The sequence below is a fragment of the Leuresthes tenuis genome, unplaced genomic scaffold (assembly GCF_036924035.1).
Source record: "Leuresthes tenuis unplaced genomic scaffold, fLeuTen1.0.hap1 SCAF_8, whole genome shotgun sequence".
NCBI lineage: Eukaryota > Metazoa > Chordata > Actinopteri > Atheriniformes > Atherinopsidae > Leuresthes > Leuresthes tenuis.
Window position 1 is genome coordinate 3470529 of NW_027325362.1, and position 22609 is coordinate 3493137.

General features: G+C 44.7%; 1 protein-coding gene across 2 annotated transcripts in view; it reads left to right on the plus strand.

Annotated features, from left to right (window-relative positions):
- atrnl1a (attractin-like 1a) overlaps window positions 1-22609 on the plus strand; it is a 274339-nt gene that overhangs the window by 225706 nt on the left and 26024 nt on the right. For both annotated transcript variants that reach the window (XM_072390520.1, XM_072390521.1), the window contains one exon: window positions 1741-1836. In XM_072390520.1, coding sequence (XP_072246621.1) covers window positions 1741-1836 — 96 coding nt within the window. The remainder of the gene's footprint in view (window positions 1-1740; window positions 1837-22609) is intronic.

Below are 22609 nucleotides of genomic sequence, written 5' to 3' on the forward strand. Positions count from 1 at the left end.
TCGTACTGAAATCAATCAGACGTCTCCAGGAAGGCTCCACAGACGTGGGTTCAACTCGGGTTTTAGTTCTGACTTCAGAGGCTGTCAAAAACCCCTGAAAACAGTCTGGACTGATACCATCAACCTTAAAAACGAGTAAAAGTATCTGTTCTGAAGCTGAGAGTTGAACATTGGTGTTGCAGGTGCTCTCTTTCTGGCCTGGGTCAGAACCCGGGAAGCTGATTTATGTCTGTTTTAGAGGGATTTATTTCAAGTGTTACTAAAATAAGTTGGACCTCCACTCTGAAACTGATCTATAATTACAAGCAGGTCAGAAATAATCCGATTTATTGCATTTTATTGCTAAACATATACTAATAAACATGGTTGTTTTACCTTATCCGAGCCCTCTCCCACACCTAGTTGCCTCCTACAAATGTGAGCTGACAGCAGGAGGCTAACAGCGATGCTACCGAGCACAAACTGTCATCTGAGCAGCGTTAGCAAAGCAGTGACAGCTAACAAGAGAAGACATCGCATTAGCCGGCACGGCGGCGAGCTCGCAGAGCAGGTTGGTGCCGCCGGAGCGCCTGACTGCGCTGATGCAGCCACAGGTGTAGCATTCATTCATGCTTAAAGAGCCCGACACCGGCCGGCGGCGCGCTGGGGCAACACCTGACAGCCAGTTAATGTCAGAGTGCAGCCTTTCGTCAGGAAACACAGGCGAAGGAGAGGGGCTTGGGTGCAGGGAGAGGTGACGGAGGGTGGAAGCTACTGACATTTAAGAGAGCTTCATTTGCTCCTTCTCACACCTTCTTTTTATTTCTGTTGCAGTCTTTCTCTCTCTGATGCTGAACATTTAATCCTGAAGTTTTTCAGGTTCTCGCAGCGTTGGTTTGGTGAGGCTGGGGGGGGGGGGGGGGGGGGCAGTGAGCAAGCAGGACAGTGATGGTGCATAATTGTCCAGAAATGAGTGTTTTTTATTCGTGGAACAGGTGGCTGCCCCGGAGCTAAATGCAGAAACAAAAACCCCCATTAGCATGTCTGTGGTGCGATGGGAAAAGCTGTGAAATGGGGCTGATGATGGCGGCTGTTATTTTCCACTTTCTGTGCCTCGCTGGCTGGAAGCGGACGTGTCTTATCTCTGGTGTTAGCCTTTGTTTAATGTATGTGGGATTGTTTTTCTTGCTTTTAAGGCACTTTGTGTTTGTACTCTCGCTGATGAAGGCCTCGTTTGCCTTTGTTCACCTGACATTTCCTCATTAATGAGGTTGGCCCGCCCTCCTCTTCCTCCACCCTCCCACCAGCTGCTTTCCTCCTGTGCATCCATCAGCCTCTCTACTTTGATGTTTGCTCTCCATTTTCCCTCCCATGTAACCTCCTCATCCTTTCTTTCCCTCTCTGACTCTTATTCCCCTTTTCTTTCTGTCCCCATCACTCTTTTTTTACCCCCCACTCATCATCCTCCCCCCAGCTTTCAATCACACGTGGCTGTAGCTTCAAAAAGCAGATGTGTAGTACTTCATTTCTGGTTAAAAGCTACAGTCCAGATGAGCTTGAGGGAGAAATTTCCACTTATTCGTGATTACTACAAGTGTGCAGATGCACTTAATTTAAGTGTTTAAACTCCAGTCGGTCCCAGCAGAGCCGCTCAAAGGCCAAATTAACTGAGTTAAAACCGGCTGATTTATCAAAAACAAAGCCCTGAAAATGAGATCTTAAATGAATGACTCCTTCCCTTTTCTCCGTTTCCGTCCACAGCAGCTGATGAGAGAACGGCAGCAGATGGCCAGCCGGCCCTTCGCTTCGGTCGCCGTGGCGCTGGAGGTGGGCGGCGACGAAGAGGAGCTGCTGCAGGTCAGAACAAAGAAGCAGAAACACTGAAGCACGCACACGTGAACAGGTTCTCAAATGTCCTTTTCCAGATTAATGGATCATTTCAGGTCATTGAATGTATCCCTCCTATCAGGAGAGGGAAAGATGTCAGAGAACGACCTGCGTTGAGCTGATCTTAGGCTTTTAATTCTCTTTTAATTTCTGTTTCTTTGGACGTGGAAGCAGTTCTGATTCAGTTCAGCTGTGGCTCAGCCTGTTGCATCTCCTGTGACACGTTGAGGTGTTCTCGGGCTACACTTCCTGTTGGAAAACACAAATATGACAGCTGCAGTGCTCTGTGTCAGCTGAATAATCTGCGATCAGCAGATCTGTGACTTCTGCTTTACTTTTAACCTCGTGAAACACACCTCTGATGCTTTTTAACCTGAAATATGACAGAAACAGAGAATTATGTTTCTGAAACCTGGCTTTGAGCTGGAAATGACCTTATTTCTAAGATAAATCTGGGGATAAGTACAGTATCTGTGCTGTTTAGGTTGAACAATGTGAACAGAATTAACAGATCTATAAATAAAGGTAGAATCTTTCTTCTAAAACCACTTTTCTCAGTCATTAAAGAAAACCTTTAAAGGTTCCAGTTAAATTGCTTTAATTGTAAGTTATTGACTGCCCTGATGTGTTTCTATATTTGTTAAAATATATGTAAAATTGTTCATGTGACGCACTTCGATCAGGCTCCAAAGCAGTTGTGCTCCACATCCTTCAGGAATCAGACAAAGCTCCACTTTTCCCAGAGTCCAGGTGTGTTGGAGCTGCTTTTTAGAGCCATGTGCAGCAGCAACTTAAGCTTTGGAAACACAGAAATCGAATGAAAACTCAATGGAAATCTTTTGAGTGTCTTGAAAAAAGTCTCTGGGGTCAAAGAGCTGGAACTGTGGGCTGAAATCTGGTTTATGATCCAGATATTTTATTAAAGACAGTAACTGTTTCATCTATTGAGACCTCTTCTTAAACATCCCATCATCTTCGAGGCTTTCCTTCTGTTCCTGTAATGATAAATGCTGATAAACAGTTTCCCACAGTTTTCAGGAGGCTGCTCAGGTTTAGACTTCCTGTTTCCTGCACCAGGAGAGGCGGGAGCGGCGCTCTGAGTGGTCCAGATGCACGGCGGGAGGCCGGGTTGGGGGGGGGGGTTTGTGGCAGATATGTGCCCAGCTGTTGGTGAGGTTTAACCCCGGGTGTCAGGTTAACTTCTTACCGTGGAGTCGCCAGGTGTTCAACATCTAATGTGTGTGGAGCCGCAAAATCATTTCTATGACCTTGTCTGGATGTAATTAATTTCAGCTAATTGATATTCCTGATCGCTGTGATTTATTACCTGAGGTGAGAGATTAGCCCTGAGCCACCTCTGTTACCCCTTAAAGCCCTGTGACAGATGTTTCAGATGTGGTGCCGCCGCACATGTTCACGGATCCTAACGGATCACGACTGGAAACAGGTGCCAGTGGTGGTCTGACTGTAGCTGGATTATGGAGAATAATATGAACAAACTCTCAGTTTCCTCTCTGAATGAAACACAAACCGATAACAAAGACGACTGTCGACCAGATGCTGGAAGTCTTTTACTCAGCCGGCGCTCCTGGAAAAGTTAAATTAGATCAGGTATCGCTTTAAGACTTTAAAACACTTTGTTTTGCATCCATTAGGGCGAGTAAATAAGAGCAACCTCATATCAGAAAAAGAGTGGGACCGAATGGAAAATAAATGCAGTGAATCTTCCATCTACTGCATCAATGTGAACTCTTTTGTTTTAAATGCATCTCCCACAGATCCCTGTTCAGGGCAGCCTCAGACTCAGCCTTTTGTGCACAAAGATCTTCACTAAGTCACGATTTCAACTGCCATCTTCACCGCTTCGAAATAACATTCTTATATTTGGGTTTTTACTTCTTTATCAGGCTGAAATTGCTCCTGTTTCAGCTTTTATTGGAGTCTGTGGCAGGCCTGAAATAAAAAAATGGATGTATATCACCAAAAGAAGCGAAGTTGACCCATAAATTGGGTTCAGGCTGTCTGTAATGTCCACATACTTGTGGCTTGAGATGTCAGCAGGTGGTCGTAATGCAGCACGGCGCTGTTTTCGAACCGCTCCAGTCTGAATCACCAGAGAACATCCAGGCCACATGCTAGCCAAGCTCAAAGCTAACAGCTTGACTGTTACTCAGAAAAATCTGCCTGTAAACAAGCTGATCGCTGATAAGTTGGTTGCATTGTTTGGAGCGGCTCTGCAGAACCTCCACCAGGTCAGGAACTAAGAGTTAAAACATTTCCATCACAGTTAACCTGTTCATCGTGACCCTTAATGGCTGATTGAGTTGTTTTATCACCTTTGCTGGGATCACACGCTCAAAAGAAGAACTTCTGTCTGAGACAGGTCCACGGTGATGTCATCGATTTGTTTGTGAAAGGCCGTTTTGAGAAGCTGTCAGAGGCCGGTGCGAATGGAGAGGATTCAGGTTCAGTCGGCTCGTAGTTTAGGAAAAACAAAAGAAAAGGAAAAGAAAAGAAAAGTCTGAGGTGGACGAGGATCTCACAATAAGGAGAGCAGGAACCGAGAGAAACTTAAACAAACCAGGGAAAAGACGAGAGGCAATACTTTAATTAAGAACCAGTAAACAAAGGCGGGGCTCTAATAGGGCGTGAGGAAGGGAGGCCATGAATGGATAAAGCGTACAGACCAAACATGTTGTTTTAAAGGTGAAGCCAAAGTGCCTTTATTCCCTCACTTTAACCCACTTCAGATCAGTCCAGTTTGGATGACTGTGGCGTCGTGATTATGGAGCTCCCCATTGGAATGAATGGATTTTCAGTTGCATGTGAGCTCACAGGTATGTGGAAGCGAGGTGTTTCCTGATTGGATCGTTTTTAGAAGGATCCCCAGCACGTTGACCCGTTGATTTCGGGAGTTACTCAACAGTAGACTTTGTTTTGGAGCCTAGTGGCTACCTGTGGTATTGCACCTTTTAAACGTTCTCCGGCTTCCTCCATCTCTTTATACTCTGTGGTCACAACCAGTTTTACCCTGAAGGTCAGCAGCGGAGGGGAAAGCTTTAATTAAATGGACTGCTGCTGGACACCACCTTAAATGTTCCCCTAAAATGGGTGGTGTCAGTTTCGTGTCATCTCCTCCACCAGCTCCGCCGAAGGTCGTAGAGACAACAGTACAAAAGGCTATCTGCACACAATGCTTAATTAGCTTTAGTTTTGTTTGGACCCGGTTGGACTCGGCCCGGTTCGGTTTGTGGGGGAAACCTCTGGAGCGGCTTCCCTTATCTCCGCCTCGGTCCGGTTTCCATTTCGTGCTTGAAGGTGAGAGACAATGGGGCCGGGCGCCATCTTCACGCTGAGGTTAATTACACAACATCTGGTTCATAGTCAAGCATGCAGCTTGGCATAATTGTGTAATTAATGAGGGAACGGGAGCGTTTCCATGACGACCCGCTACTTTACGTCGCCCTGCTTACGCACAGCAACAGACTACAGTTAAACAAATAAAGTCATCATCGCCCCATTTCATGCCACGTTGGAGCACCCCACCTGTTGTTGCCACGGTGATTCCGCGTGCACAGGAGAGCGGGGAAGGTGCACAAATTGAATTATTATTTCATGGATGGGATTGAGATGCTGAACGGATGCATAACTGTCCTTTACATATTCTATTTATCTGATATTTTTATCTGTTTTTCCATTTAATATCAATTAATTTATCCATCCTCTTCTCAGATTAACGTTCTGCATTTTAAGACACTTTTCTACACCCAGTATTTTCTAATTTAGCCCCAGAACCATTGTTAGGACTGTCAGTTTTCAGTCTCTGCTTCCCAATCAGTGGTTTTGCTCCATGAATTCAACCAGATGACCGCGATGTCACTTAAAACACGTTACATCTGAGACAGTAAAAGGATGAACTGAAGATGCTCACCAGGTGGTTTCCTTTAAATAAATCTCTTTTGTCCTCTTGCTGCTGTTTGCAACAGGAACCTATCATTTTAAATCTTCACTTTGAGACGTCTGGGCTCAGTTAATCAGTTTTAATGATACACACTGTGTATCACAGCTTGAAAGAATTATTTTCATCCTCTAAAGACTTGAAATTATAACAAAAAGGGGGAAATTAGCAGATCTGTCAGTGTTGTAAGAAGAAACTTTAAAGGTACAAAGTGCATGTGTCGTAGATGCGTTTTCAGGTTCATCCAAACTTTCCAGGATGCTAACGCTAACGCAGGAATCAAACTTCAGTCTGTTCCAAGTCCCTGGACTTGATTATGGTGCCGTTTCTGGTACCGACTGTATTTCTTTGCATTAATTTCTGCAGCTGAAGCCGATCTTGACTTTTTATTTAGCCGGGGTCCTTGTAAACCGGCACAAATGCACGTTCGTGGTTGTGATGGCAACACATTTGATTCAAAATGCCGCTGCCTAACCCTAACCTCCAAGAGCAGATGTGAAAATATTTACATTTGGGCTCAAAAAGCTGACGGAGGAGCACCAACCGGCAGATATAAAGCTCCACTGCCATCATTTCCTTGGCATATGATTTGCAGACAAAGCTGTGGGTAATTGTGGCCTTTTTCCACAAGCTTGTCTTTAAGATTTCCCGCCATTTCCACCCCAATGTGACCCCACATCTGGTTAAATTTGGCCCTACACACCCTACCAGCCACCGTCATATTGCAGCTTGTGAACATCCAGCGTTGATATCTGAGGATAAACTTACCGGGGGCTCACACCAAAAGCGCTGTGAGCTCACAACCCGCCGCTTGTACTTCTTCTGCCGCCGGAAGCGGCCAAAGGGGCGGGGCTTATATGTATAGCAACTAGCATATTTATATATATAATAATCCATCCATACATCGGTTCCCTCTTTCACCATGGATCGTACTCTTGGCAGCCTTCTTTGTGTTTCCGCCCTTTTCCACCTTTTTTTCCCGCCTTTTTTCCGCCTTCGGAATCCAGATCGGCCCTAATTGGCTGTCGTCGCGTAGCATCACTGCTCATTTGCATAAAGTTGAGCCTTTCTCAACTCTTGAAGCTCAGAATGCGCCGCTCACAACGCCGGCCGCTCATCGACGCCAGCTTACATTGAAAATGAAAAGCAGCTGGCCGCTCACGCCGCTTTTGGTGTGAGCCCCCGGTTAGCCTTAAGGTTCTTGGAGGCTAACAGTAAGAAGATGCTGCATTCGATGCCAAATGAACGTTTGGGTTTTCCAACCTCCAGCTGAATGAAATCAAAGAAGAGATGTGTGAACCATTTAAAAGCGGTTCTATTTTCCCACGTCTCCTGTACAGTGAATGCACCACGGTTTGAACCCATAGTTCAGACACCCTGACATATGCTCTAAAACTCAGAAACGGTGGTTGTTGGGGGGATTATTGTTGATTATTTTCATCTTATGATACACTTATGTCAGCTCAGTCCAACCCTTTCCCAGTCGTCACTATATTTGGCCAACATGCTTGTAAGGATGTAGCATCGAACAGCTCACCAAAGCTCGTCCGTTAAACACGAGAAAGTGCCCCCATCACTGCCTCTGTTTGCTGATAAAGGCCGGCTCTCCTTCTCCTCAGCTTGATCACAGCTTTGCAGCATGTCTTGGCTGCATTATGGAACACAGGCGGAGTCATCAGCATAAATCGATGTTTCCAGCGCTCCTATAAAGTACCGCTGTTACGTCGTAAAGCTGATGAGCCTGCAGCAGCTAGCGTGTGCACGCCCCAGCCTGCGGAAAGACGCTCCCACCTCGCTGCTGATTAACGACAGTGTCCCGCTTTCATAATGCTATTTAAAGCAAAGAATGAATCAATTTCATATCTGGTGTTTTAATGTGGCGTATTTATTCTTCAATTGCTGGGATTTAATATGCCTCAGGAAGGAGGGTGGAGAGGGATGGATGCAGGGCGGGGGAAGGAGGCAGATAAAGAATATTTATGACACCTGGGAGTAATGTATGTTTTGTGGGAAAATACGCCGCTAAATGCTGAATGCATGTGCACGTGCACGTGCACACAACACTGTGAGGCTTATCGGGCAGCACAAAAGCTTCCATCAGACAGAAAGTCGGAGAAATGAGAGGAAATAAACACACGGCGCTGTTATTAACTCAATAACTCACACCTCTGTCAACACTAACGAAGCTAAAACAAACCCATTCTTCTTCATGTTCTGTTTGCGCCTTAACAAAAAGGCTTTTTTATACTTTTCATCATCGGGCGGGTTAAGGAAAAATATCAGGCCGACCAACTGGAGGAGAAGCACCTGTAGCAGCCGCAGCTGATCAAATCCACCTGCTGTTTTCATGCATTTCTCTTGCTTTCCAACCCTCTCAGTCGCTCTGAGGCGGGGGAACAAACTCACTCTGGCTACAATATCATCATTTTTGCTGTTTTCAGTGAGTGTTCATTCAAGGGGAGACGGGTGAGGTTACGTTACAGCTCTGGAAAATGATGGTTGAACTTTGCTGACCGAGCTCAGATGAAATAGCTCAATAACAACCAGCTCCTCCTGAGAAAGTTTCCGTGCTCCAAGTCAAACTTTTTGTTGGAGGACGAAATGAAAAACACTCACAATGTCTTTTGTTTTAAAACGCAGCATCTTTTTTATACCATTTTACCAGTTTTCAGTGTCAGGGCGTTAAATTTAGAGGCCGTCGGATGGATTTATATTTTATTCTAATATCCTCCTGCTTCAAATCCTGAAGGAAAACATCTCCAGCTAATTACAGACAGACAATATCAGCCACCAAACTCCTACTTCATGTTCCTGTGGAACCCAGAAAAGACCCTGAAGGAGCTAAAATGGTTCCAGGAACTGAGGTCCGTGGTCCCTAGTTCCTTTATGTCCGAATGCACGAAAAAAACGGTCCTATTCCTGAAAAGGTTCTAGGAACTGCAAAAGGTTCCTACAGTGGGAATGCAATCATGGACGAAAGAAACCAAAAACCAGACTAAAACGAGTATAAAGATGTTTTTTTCCAGCTTTTCGATTAAAAAAGAGGCGCCATTATCTAACCAAGTTAGAGGCTTTCCGTTAACCCTTCTATAGCTCAACTGAGCTGAAATAAGTGATGCATAAGTTCTTCTTCTAGGTTCTAGGAACTGCAAAAAGGTTCCTACAGTGGGAATACAATCATGGACGAAAGAAACCAAAAACCAGACTAAAACAAGTATAAAGATGTTTTTTTTCCAGCTTTTTGATTAAAAAAGAGGCGCCATTATCTCACCAAGTTAGAGGCTTTCCGTTAACCCTTCTGTAGCTCAACTGAGCTGAAATAAGCGATGCATAAGTTCTTCTTCTAGGTTCTAGGAACTGCAAAAAGGTTCCTACAGTGGGAATACAATCATGGACGAAAGAAACCAAAAACCAGACTAAAACAAGTATAAAGATGGTTTTTTTCCAGCTTTTTGATTAGAAAAGAGGCGCCATTATCTCACCAAGTTAGAGGCTTTCCGTTAACCCTTCTGTAGCTCAACTGAGCTGAAATAAGCGATGCATAAGTTCTTCTTCTTCTAGGTTCTAGGAACTGCAAAAAGGTTCCTACAGTGGGAATACAATCATGGACGAAAGAAACCAAAAACCAGACTAAAACAAGTATAAAGATGGTTTTTTTCCAGCTTTTTGATTAGAAAAGAGGCGCCATTATCTCACCAAGTTAGAGGCTTTCCGTTAACCCTTCTGTAGCTCAACTGAGCTGAAATAAGCGATGCATAAGTTCTTCTTCTTCTAGGTTCTAGGAACTGCAAAAAGGTTCCTACAGTGGGAATGCAATCATGGACGAAAGAAACCAAAAACCAGACTAAAACAAGTATAAAGATGTTTTTTTTCCAGCTTTTTGATTAAAAAAGAGGCGCCATTATCTCACCAAGTTAGAGGCTTTCCGTTAACCCTTCTGTAGCTCAACTGAGCTGAAATAAGTGATGCATAAGTTCTTCTTCTTCTAGGTTCTAGGAACTGCAAAAAGGTTCCTACAGTGGGAATGCGCCTAGTGATGCATAAGTTCTTCTTCTTCTACATCCTTTAGGCCTCTCCCTTTCTCAGGGGTCGCTACAGCGAGTCAATCTCACATCATTGATTTGGCACATTTTACGCCGGATGCCCTTCTCGATGCAACCCTCATGCCCCCCAGTGGCTGGGCTCACACTCACACCGAGGGACAAGTTACAGTCACCAGTTACCCTAACAGCGTGTTTTTGGACGGTGGGAGGAAGCCGGAGAACCCGGAGAGAACCCACGGGGAGAACCAGCCGGGAGTTGAACCTGGAACCTTAAACGGTGCTGAAGTTGATGAACATCATGGACAATACTGTCCACCTTCTCCTTAACATTCCTGCCTTCAGCAATAAGAAAACATGATGACGGCTGAAGATTCATCTCCTTTCTTCTTCTACATTCTTACATTCCGACTGATTCGGACTCGTTTTTCTTATGTCTTTGAAGGACATCGTGACCTTTTCACTGGGTTTGGATATCTGGACCTTCGACATATTTGAGAAACAACAAACAGATGTTTCCTTTTTATCTTTGACATCATGAAATAATATTTTTGACCCCAACTGCCTCAAACTCACACTTTTCACGGCGCCGTTTCAGATGTTCTGGATTATTTGCAGCTGCTTCGTGGTCGTTTTCACCGCCAGTCAGTGCAGGTGTGGGGTTCCTCCTTTCTGTAACATTTCATGTAGATCTCAAGTATTTGAGCTCGTGGGACTCGGATTGTAAATAATTATAAGTTTATTACTTTTATTACAACTTTAGCAAAGCATGGTTGATTTATGCACCTCTTTCAGATGGGATTGAAGTTAGATTTAGGGAGATTTAACTGCTCCTTCGCTGGGGATTTGCAGCCAGGTTTCTGTCTTAATGGGAAGATTAAGTTGAACTGTTTTGATTTGTGTGGAAAACTCAAATCACTTTGTGATGAGTGGAGGGAAGTCAGCTGGGTCTGACCGCTGTTCTTAATGTCTTATTTCATTTTTGTGGGGAGGACAACAAAGTGCAGCATCTAAGTTAGACTGAGGAATTAACTCATTCCATTATGTTTAGTCATTTTGCCAACGGCTCAACCAGCTTTCCTCTTCCCTTCATTTCCCCTCCCTCTTTGTTAATCAATCTCTTTGCTTCCCTCCTCCCCCTGACTCTGTCCATCATGAGTTTAGTGCCAGTTTCAGGTTCAGCTGACCAAGCAGCAGCTCCCATTATGCACCCAACACTCAGCCAGCCAATACATAGCGGGTGTGAGTCTGTGTTTCTGTGCTCTGAGTAAAGCAAATACAATGAAAACAGATCAGCATGTGAGCAGAGAAGTGAGGTAAATCTGATGTGAACACAGCAGATGTGCGAAAACATGGATGTTAGAGGCAAAGGATGTGTTATATGTGGACATTTGTCATAGTTCTGAAGACATATTTGAGTTATTTAAATAAGAATATTGCTTTTAAAGTTCACAGTCTTTTAATTTGAGAACATTTATGTCTAAATTGTGGCTTTTATATGAAGAAGTCTGCATTCAAGGGCTCGGTTTGTACTTGGAAACATTGGAATAACCGTAAATAAGGAGTTGCTCTTTTTTTGCATGCAGCCTGAAGTCTTCCTCACTTGGCTGGATGTTGAGCAAGGCTTCATCTTTAAATTAGAAATGTCATCTTGGGACATTTTTAAGTCCTAAATCTCATCACCTGCTTCCTTTTCTCTTCCCAAACTGAAGCCTCTCCTCATCTTCCTGCTCTCTGGTGGATTTCTTCTGTTTTCGCAGCCTCTTGGTTGAAATTCTCTAAATATTCATGAAAACCTATGAAAACATAATGCTGCCAAAGATTATACACTTTAAGGGAAATTATAGATCTTTGAGGGAAATTACTGAGTTTTTGTAGTCAAGTTGTTAACAGGGGGCCAGAGCTTTAGAAAGTTATTTTACTTGGATGTAAATATCGATTTAAACCTCTCTGACCTGAATATTTTAGCAAAAAAGTCAAATATCAGTCATTTTATACATCTTTCTTTCTTTTTGGGGGATTGTTGGAACATTACCCTCAAATTTAAAGTTTAGTCACTGGGTTCTTACAGCCTCTGAGGACGCGGTTGATTTAAGATGGAGGCTGGACACAAGGAGGGGAATTAGGACGGGGCTCAGAGGCCAAACATGAGGTGTGGTGAACGCATTTTTGCCTCCTTTTAGGACATTTTAGCGAGTTTTGGCTCCCAAGAGGGCACTTTAGCATGCATTTATGCCTTCTTATAGGACATTTTAAGCAAGTTTTGGTTCCCAAGAGGGCACTTTTGCACGCATTTTTGCCTTCTATTGGACATTTTAGTGAGTTTTGGCTCCCAAGAGGGCACTTGAGGGCAGTTTAGCATGCATTTTTGCCTCCTTATAGAACATTTTAGCGGGTTTTGGCTCCCAAGAGGGCACTTTAGCACGCATTTTTACCTCCCAGTAGACATTTTAGCGAGTTTTGGCATCCAAGAGGGCACTTTAGCACGCATTTTTGCCTCCTTTTAGGACATTTTAGCGAGTTTTGGCTCCCAAGAGGGCACTTTAGCATGCATTTATGCCTTCTTATAGGACATTTTAAGCAAGTTTTGGTTCCCAAGAGGGCACTTTTGCACGCATTTTTGCCTTCTATTGGACATTTTAGCGAGTTCTGGCTCCCAAGAGGGCACTTGAGGGCACTTTAGCACGAATTTTTGCCTCCTTATAGAACATTTTAGCGGGTTTTGGCATCCAAGAGGGCACTTTAGCATGCATTTTTGCCTCCTTATAGGACATTTTAGCAAGTTTTGGTTCCCAGGAGGGCACTTTAGCATGCAAATTTGCCTCCTGTTAGGACATTTTAGCAAGTTTTGGTTTCCAAGAGGGCACCTTAGCACGCATTTTTGCCGTCTATTGGACATTTTAGTGAGTTTTGGCTCCCAAGAGGACACTTGAGGGCACTTTAGCACGCATTTTTACCTTCTTATAGAACATTTTAGCGAGTTTTGGCTCCCAAGAGCGCACTTGAGGGCACTTTAGCATGCATTCTTGCTTCCTTGTAGGACATTTTAGCGAGTTTTGGCTCCCTTGAGGGCACTTTAGCACACGTTTTGGCTCCCAAGGAGACACTTTAGCAGCGTTTTTTCAACAATTGGGCCACAAGGGGGGGGTGACCTGCCCGCTGTGCACGCCACTGCCTTCCAGAGCACGATGTTCAGGGACTGAGAAGTCACACAGTTCAGGATAGACACGTTCCCCAGGTGATGATTTTTGGTTAAAAAAAGCAACGTCTGCAGCGTCTTTCTGAAAAGTTCTGAAACTTTCAACCGGATTCTCTCAAAGCGGTCGCTCAAAAAAGGTGAAGCGCTTTGAGGGAGACGCCAGTTGCAGCTTCTTTCGTCTGGACGACCGAATGCGGCTGCCTTCAATCGATCCTCTTCGGGAACAGAAACAGAATGTGGACGCGGACCTAATGAAGGGACCGTTTCAAACGAAACAAAAGTGGAAATACTGTACTGTTAAAACCGAATTACCACGATATCACAAAGTGAATGCAGGCAGAACGCCAAGTGTAACATTTCACATTAACATTTCAATGGAAATCAGGACTCGATAGGATGGAACAAACATCCATTTACTCTAATAATCAACAGAATACTTGAGTAACCAAATAATCGTTTGCTGCAGTTCTGTGTCCACATGATCTGTTTCATCGCGGTTGTTTTGAATAGTGATTTTAAAAAAGATTTGTCATCAGACTCTGTAAATTTACAACCCATAATGGATCTCAGACAGTCTGTTCATCCCTGTTGGATCCTCGAAATGGAATAAACAGCAAAGCAAAAGTAGATGTCTTTAGATCTCTGACAGGACTCCAGCTCGCAGGTTCAGGTGTTGCAACCATATTCTTTCTCATTCAGCCCTTTTCTTCCCAGCTCTCTTAATGATGAGTGTGTTTCTCCAATCTATTTCCTCCTGATCGATACCTCCACCCCTCCTCCTCTACAGGCCATCAATACTGAATTTGGAGGAAGAAGTAACATTTTCAGGAAGGAAGATGGCCACCGGAGCCTTGTTTTGTGGTTTCTCGAGTCCAGAATAACATCCTTGGTGACCAGAAGCAGATTAATCTCTCCAGCGTTAACAGTGAAGCGAAGAGGAAGAGGAGGTGGCGGATGAAAGATACACCCCACCTCCTGAATTAAGAAGAGGCAGAGTTTCTTTCATGAGGCATTAGAGATGATTAATTTGTCTTCTCTGAGAAGGAAGGAGGGTGAGGTTGTGAAGTGGCCCTTATGTCCTGCAGTAATAGGATTGTTCGCTCGCTGATTAAAATGGAAATTCAGAGCAACGCCCCCCCCCCCCCACACACCAAGTCCGAGTCCATTCAATGTGCTTAATATGCTGCTGTGTGAAATCTAAGATGTGACCTGGTGTCTCACCCTGAGCAACGCATGAGGAAGTAACGGAGGAGACATAAACAAGCAGGGAGGGAGCGATAAAAGGTGGATACAGACTGCTCTAAATCATGCTGCTGCTGCACAGGATTCCCACCTTCTGTGTCGGATCTCTGCAGTTCGCAGGTCTCTGAGAGGAGGATTAAAATAAAGGCTGGCAGCAGACTTCCTCTGTTTCTGCCATCCCAGAAACATCCCGTCCTGCTCACAAAGCTTAAGGGCACTTTAGCACGCATTTTTACCTCTCAGTAGGACATTTTAGCGAGTTTTGGCTCCCAAGAGCGTACTTGAGGGCACTTTAGCATGCATTCTTGCCTCCTTGTAGGACATTTTAGCGGGTTTGGGCTCCCAAGAGGACACTTGAGGACACTTGAGGGCACTTTAGCACGCATTTTTGCCTTCTATTGGACATTTTAGTGAGTTTTGGCTCCCAAGAGGACACTTAAGGGCACATTAGCACGCATTTTTACCTCCCAGTAGGACATTTTAGCGAGTTTTGGCTCCCAAGAGCGTACTTGAGGGCACTTTAGCATGCATTCTTGCCTCCTTGTAGGACATTTTAGCGGGTTTTGGCTCCCAAGAGGACACTTGAGGACACTTTAGCACACATTTTTGCCTTCTATTGGACATTTTAGTGAGTTTTGGCTCCCAAGAGGACACTTAAGGGCACTTTAGCATGCATTTTTACCTCTCAGTAGGACATTTTAGCGGGTTTTGGCTCCCAAGAGGACACTTGAGGGCACTTTAGCACGCATTTTTGTCGCCTTATAGGACATTTTAGCAAGTTTTGGTTCCCAAGAGGGCGCTTTAGCACACATTTTTGCCTTCTATTGGACATTTTAGTGAGTTTTGGCTCCCAAGGCTGTAGACCGAGGACGGTTTGACATTTGTTTAATTAGCTGTACAGACAATATGTCCGCAGGCCTTCCCCCTCTTGGTTTGTGCTGCCGACTCCACTTCTCTTTTGTCTCTGCTCCACCCTCGCAGGTCCAGCCTGTTACTGTGTTTTAAAAGAGAAGAGTGACTCGACCACCTGGTCCTGCTCCCCTGAGCTCTCTCCTGCAGCTGATGCCCCCCCCCACAGAGAAAGGTTAGGGATAAAGCCCAAAAAGTGACCCAACGTCACGTCCTTAAAGTCCTTCCTGATGACGGCCGTCTTTGAGGTTTTTGTAACGAAGGACGACCGTTAATTCTATTGGACATTTTAGTGAGTTTTGGCTCCCAAGAGGGCACTTTAGCACGCATTTTTGTCGCCTTATAGGACATTTTAGTGAGTTTTGGCTCCCAAGAGGGCACTTTAGCACGCATTTTTGTCGCCTTATAGGACATTTTAGTGAGTTTTGGTTCCCAAGAGGGCACTTTAGCACGCATTTTTGTCGCCTTATAGGACATTTTAGTGAGTTTTGGCTCCCAAGAGGACACTTGAGGACACTTTAGCACGCATTTTTACCTCTCAGTAGGACATTTTAGCGAGTTTTGGCTCCCAAGAGCGTACTTGAGGGCACTTTAGCACGCATTTTTGCCTTCTATTGGACATTTTAGTGAGTTTTGGTTCCCAAGAGGACACTTAAGGGCACTTTAGCACGCATTTTTACCTCTCAGTAGGACATTTTAGCGAGTTTTGGCTCCCAAGAGCGTACTTGAGGGCACTTTAGCACGCATTTTTGCCTTCTATTGGACATTTTAGTGAGTTTTGGCTCCCAAGAGGACACTTGAGGACACTTTAGCACGCATTTTTACCTCTCAGTAGGACATTTTAGCGAGTTTTGGCTCCCAAGAGCGTACTTGAGGGCACTTTAGCATGCATTCTTGCCTCCTTGTAGGACATTTTAGCAAGTTTTGGTTCCCAAGAGGGCACTTTAGCACACATTTTTGCCTTCTATTGGACATTTTAGTGAGTTTTGGCTCCCAAGGCTGGAGACTGAGGACGGTTTGACATTTGTTTAATTAGCTGTAGAGACAATATGTTCGCAGGCCTTCCCCCTCTTGGTTTGTGCTGCCGACTCCACTTCTCTTTTGTTCCACCCTCGCAGGTCCAGCCTGTTACTGTGTTTTAAAAGAGAAGAGTGACTCGACCACCTGGTCCTGCTCCCCTGAGCTCTCTCCTGCAGCTGATGCCCCCCCCCCACAGAGAGAGGTTAGGGATAAAGCCCAAAAAGTGACCCAACGTCACGTCCTTAAAGTCCTTCCTGATGACGGCCGTCTTTGAGGTTTTTGTAACGAAGGACGACCGTTAATTCTATTGGACATTTTAGTGAGTTTTGGCTCCCAAGAGGACACTTAAGGGCACTTTAGCACGCATTTTTACCTCTCAGTAGGACATTTTAGCGAGTTTTGGCTCCCAAGAGCGTACTTGAGGGCACTTTAGCATGCATTCTTGCCTCCTTGTAGGACATTTTAGCGGGTTTTGGCTCCCAAGAGGACACTTGAGGACACTTGAGGGCACTTTAGCACGCATTTTTGCCTTCTATTGGACATTTTAGTGAGTTTTGGCTCCCAAGAGGACACTTAAGGGCACTTTAGCATGCATTCTTGCCTCCTTGTAGGACATTTTAGCGGGTTTTGGCTCCCAAGAGGACACTTGAGGACACTTTAGCACGCATTTTTACCTCTCAGTAGGACATTTTAGCGAGTTTTGGCTCCCAAGAGCGTACTTGAGGGCACTTTAGCATGCATTCTTGCCTCCTTGTAGGACATTTTAGCGGGTTTTGGCTCCCAAGAGGACACTTGAGGACACTTTAGCACGCATTTTTACCTCTCAGTAGGACATTTTAGCGAGTTTTGGCTCCCAAGAGCGTACTTGAGGGCACTTTAGCATGCATTCTTGCCTCCTTGTAGGACATTTTAGCGGGTTTTGGCTCCCAAGAGGACACTTGAGGACACTTGAGGGCACTTTAGCACGCATTTTTGCCTTCTATTGGACATTTTAGTGAGTTTTGGCTCCCAAGAGGACACTTAAGGGCACTTTAGCACGCATTTTTACCTCTCAGTAGGACATTTTAGCGAGTTTTGGCTCCCAAGAGCGTACTTGAGGGCACTTTAGCATGCATTCTTGCCTCCTTGTAGGACATTTTAGCGGGTTTTGGCTCCCAAGAGGACACTTGAGGGCACTTTAGCACGCATTTTTGTCGCCTTATAGGACATTTTAGCAAGTTTTGGTTCCCAAGAGGGCACTTTAGCACACATTTTTGCCTTCTATTGGACATTTTAGTGAGTTTTGGCTCCCAAGGCTGGAGACTGAGGACGGTTTGACATTTGTTTAATTAGCTGTACAGACAATATGTTCGCAGGCCTTCCCCCTCTTGGTTTGTGCTGCCGACTCCACTTCTCTTTTGTTCCACCCTCGCAGGTCCAGCCTGTTACTGTGTTTTAAAAGAGAAGAGTGACTCGACCACCTGGTCCTGGTCCTGCTCCCCTGAGCTCTCTCCTGCAGCTGATGCCCCCCCCCCACAGAGAAAGGTTAGGGATAAAGCCCAAAAAGTGACCCAACGTCACGTCCTTAAAGTCCTTCCTGATGACGGCCGTCTTTGAGGTTTTTGTAACGAAGGACGACCGTTAATTTATATTTTTATGCGTTTTATCAAGTCAGTTTCCCCGGTAACGCCCAAGAGTTTGACCGATATATTAAACAATCTCTGCCGTTCCATAAGTTGTTCAACACTGTTCTTATTTAACCAGGAAACAGCTCGAGATTTCAAATCTGTGGAGAGCACAGAAGATAATATATTCAAGTAAACACCACAAACAGGACGTAAAATGCAGCACATTATCCTGCTTTTGGTCAAAATACCAGAGGTGCAACATCTGCTCCATAAACCCTGAGCTTCACTGTCACTGATGGTAAGAACTACTGTGGTTTAAGTTTGTTTCAACAGAGAAAGACATGGAAGAGCCTCATCATCTCCTTTCTATGTTCAGTTAAATAATCTGTATTCTGCTTCCAAATGTACAACAAAAGCTGGATGGAGATAAAGATGAGGAGGCGGAATATTTCTGGGAGTGCGATGAGCGACGTGTATTCAAACAAAACGGCAGGATTCAGTTTTATTTGGGGAGTTTTTCAGATGGCAGCAACTCGAGAAGCCTAAAAATGTGCGGTGAAGCCCAGAAAAAGTGATTCCTTTTGCTCTTTCACAGCGTTCCCATTAATAATGATACGCTGACACGTGGTTTTGTGTTTCAGACACAGAGTATTTGACGCCTCAGAAGAGAGAACTGGTTGGATCATGATGCTAAAGTAATAAATAAATCTGGAGACGTTGGCTTGTTTATTGATTTTCTACATTTCAGTGACATAAATATCAGCTTTTTTGGCAGCTTAATCATAGTTTAAATGAGCTAAACCAAACTTTAGCTGCCAAGCACCTTACAGTGATGTTTGCTGTAGATTTCCTTCCATCTATTTCATCTTATTTCAGCCTCCTTTGCATTGAGAGTTGATGAGAAGTGGAACATATGTGGGACCTTCACATTTATCGTGTTGGTTAATGCGACCGAGTCTCTGAGGACAAGGAGACGATCTACCAAGTGAGTCGAAAAGCAACAAATAAAAGTAATGAGAGGAGACGCGAAAGAGATGAAGAGCAGCAGTTAACAGGAAGTGCGAGGCAGCAGAATCCATAGATTAACACTCGGATAGATGAAAGTGTAATTTACAGTAATGGTGAACCCATCGCAGAAAGGCTGATTCAACATGACACTCAATCTCAGCTTTCAAACGCCACGAAGCAGGGTGCTTGACGAGCGGAGAGTTTTTATTTAATTCCTGACCCGTCATCCTTCCTCCTGTTTTCTTTCATTCCTGAACGACGGTTTCTCTGCTCCTTTAAGCTTATTTTCCTTTTCCAGCTCTCCACTTTCCCTCTGACTCTATCAGTCTTTCTCTCCACTCTTTTCCTTTTGTTTCTTTTTCCTGGAGATGTCTCAGTTGTTTTCATCTGTTCATCCTTCTCTTTCATGTTTCTTTCCTTCTCGTCACCATCTTTCCTTTTGAGAGTATCACTATGGTTGGAGGGTCAGAGTTTATCTCAGAGGGGAGGTAAAGGCGATTGTATTTGCAGGTTAAGGTTAGGGTGAGTCTTTCTTTCTTTGGCTTTAACTGAGAGGTCCGTACTGTTGGGGTCCCTCGGGATCATAGGGTGTTTCGGCCATTTTATTTAACCCCCTCACCCAAGGGAGGCCCTCCCGAGGTTGGTTGTGTCCCGCAGCCGGTTGGAGATGTGATCCTTTTCGTTAAGTTCAGAAGTGCTACGATTTTGTAGGTCAGCGGCGGAATTTTGAAGATAAGTATTAAAACCAATGTGGCTAAGATTAGACGGAGATTTAAGGTGAAGCGTTTGAAATGAATGGTTTGGATTCCATCCATCCATCCATTATCTGTAACTTCTCCGGGGGTCGGGCAGGAGCTTGAGCAGAGAAACCCAGACTGTCCCTATCCCCGGCCACTTCCTCCAGCTCTTCCGGGGGGACCCCGAGGCGTTCCCAGACCAGCCGAGAGACATAGTCTCTCCAACGTGTCCTGGGTCTTCCCCCGGGTCTCCTCCCAGTGGGACTGGCCCAGAACACCTCCCCAGGGAGGCGTCCAGGAGGCATCCTAACCAGATGCCACCTCATCTGACTCCTCTCAATGCGGAGGAGCAGCGGTTCTACTCCGAGCCCCTCCCGGATGACTGAGCTTCTCACCCCATCTCTAAGGGAGGCCCAGACACCCTGCTGAGGAAGCCCATTTCGGCCGCTTGTATTCGCGATCTTGTTCTTTCGGTCCCTACCCACAGCTCGTGACCATCGGTGAGGATGGGAACGTAGATTGACCAGTAAATCGAGAGCTTCGCCTTCTGGCTCAGCTCCTTCTTCACAGCGACGGGTCGGTGCAGAGCCCGAAACACTGCAGACGCCGCACCGATTCATTCGTCCCTCACTGTGAACAAGACCCCGAGATACTTGAACTCCTCCATTTGGGGAAGGATCTCATTCCCGACCCGGAGAGAGCATTCCAAGGTTTTCTGGCTGGTTTGGATTAAAGAGCCAAATTCAGCAACTTTTTTAGGAACACGATGGCAGAGAAGTGTTTAAAGAGTAGAAACGGGTCGTCTTGGTTAGGTGTTTAGAGCGAGTGGTTAGGATTAGGGAAAAGAGCTAGGGTAAGGCTTTAAGAGTGAGATATCATTAAGGCGTATCGTTAAGATACGACACTGTCAGAGAAAACATGGAGAGAAAAGAGGAAAAAGGTGGTGAAGAGGTGGAAGCCACACATCTCCTGTTGAATCTCTGATTACAGGGATAAAGATACCACTTTGTGCTGGTAAATCTCAAGGCTCAAAAGGATTTCTCTGAGAAACACCTGAAACATCTCCTCAGCCTACAAACTGAGCCAGACTTCACTTTTGTATTTGTTGTGTTTATTAAAAGAAACACGGCTTCTTGTCAAATCCGACAAGAAAGGAACAGGTGCAGCAACACAGTGTGGAGCTGTGAAGGTCAGCGGTCATCAGGGTTTAGTACAGTATCCCATATCTGACAGTAAATCATTCTGTTTTGCCCTCTTAATCCTGAGAAAGTGAAGGAAACGAAGCAGTTGTTTATAAAATTCAACTATTAAAAGCTCACCAAGTTTAAGAGGAACAACACTTAACTGTGGATACAAGTTAATTATAATAATAATAATAAGAAGATGATGCTATTGAAGAAATAAACGGTAATTAAAATTAAAATTCAGATTCAGGTTTTGCACTCCTCAACCTAAATAAATGTCTAAGTGTGCTGTGATAGGTAGCCATGGAAACAGAGGATTTGATTGATTAGTTACTAAAACAAGTGAATGTAGAGCAAAAGAAACAACAGCTGGGCTGAAGGTAGAAGGAGTGAAAAACAAGTGAAAAACATCCCTGAACAAATGATGGAAATCCGGACCAACACCTCCTTTTCTTTGTTTGTTTGAATACAAAGACAGATTAAAAGGTCATAAAAAGCTAAATCAGATGCTATTTTGGCCAAAGTATTCGACCCTTTCTGCTCTCCCGGTGGACTGATTGATCAGGAGCAGGATGTCTGTCTCTCTGATCAATGTAAGTTGAGTCTAAACAGTTTGATTCTTTAAAAAAGAGAAACATTAAAGGGAAGCTGTGCTGAAGGGATTCTTCCTGTTGTAGTTGCACCGTAGTGTTTTCTACTCTTGATGTAAAGTGTAATCAAGTTGATCTCCATGACAGAGCGAGTTCATTCTCCAGATTATCATTTCTTTCACACACAATAATCCGGATCTTGAGCCACCCACAGTCACTTCCTTTCATAAGGAGACAAACAGCATTTAATTCAACTCAGAGCTCAGCATTAAACTGTTTTCCTCAAGACTAAATTATACCGAGTCAAAGGTTCCAAAGATTGTTTTCAGGGCGCAGCCTACAGTTTTCTCTGAGCATCATCTTTTAGCCCTTCGGGTACAATGCTCAGAGCAGATCTGATTCGGTATGAACGCAGTGACGGTAAGACTGAACCATAGCGAGCACCAAAGACAGACCGACACCACATGGAAGAAGGGCCAAACAAACTGAGGCTATTGGATTAAAACATGAATGCAGACCAAACAATCTTTTATTTCAACTTACCTCGTGCCTCTAACTGCAGGAACAATGTTTCTCAGAGTTCAGAGCAGAGGTTAGAGTCTCATTTGGGTCGGTAACACGGTAACTTGTGGTGCTTTTACTCCTTTATACATTAATTAAACTGCTACATCATCTGTTGATTGACAAAATTCAGCAGTTGACCAGAAAAGAAGAGTTTCACACAGTAAAAAACACCTTTTCTCTTAAAGTTGACATTTCTGAGCGCATCCGTTGGGCTCTTCTGACCAACACAGGCAATCTGTCTGGCTCCCTGATCAGCACCATTTCCCCTCCATCCAGCAGACTCCCCGTGGAGAACAGCGACAGACACAGACAGACGAGGAAATGGAAAAAGGAGGTTTGGGTGCAGAGAGGATTGGACATGACAATTTTCTTCCCTGCGGGGATGGCCATGCATGGGCGGCCTAATCGGCTAAGGAGGGCACTCTTCACACTCCGGGGGTCACCGAGTGAGGGGTTTGTGTATCTGAGTGTTCCCACGACCATGCTGGGCTGAGATGTGTTTGACAGGGAGGGCAGTGCGAGGTTACAGCCTGCTCAGGCCAGCAGGAGGCCTTTTCTGCCAGTGGAAAGTCACTTAGAAGGCTGAGAGAGTCTGGAAGGAGTGGTAACTTATGACATCGACTTTCAGATGTTTTTGTTGTAGTTGCTTAAAATAAATCTCCTCGACAGCGAGTCTTTCTATATC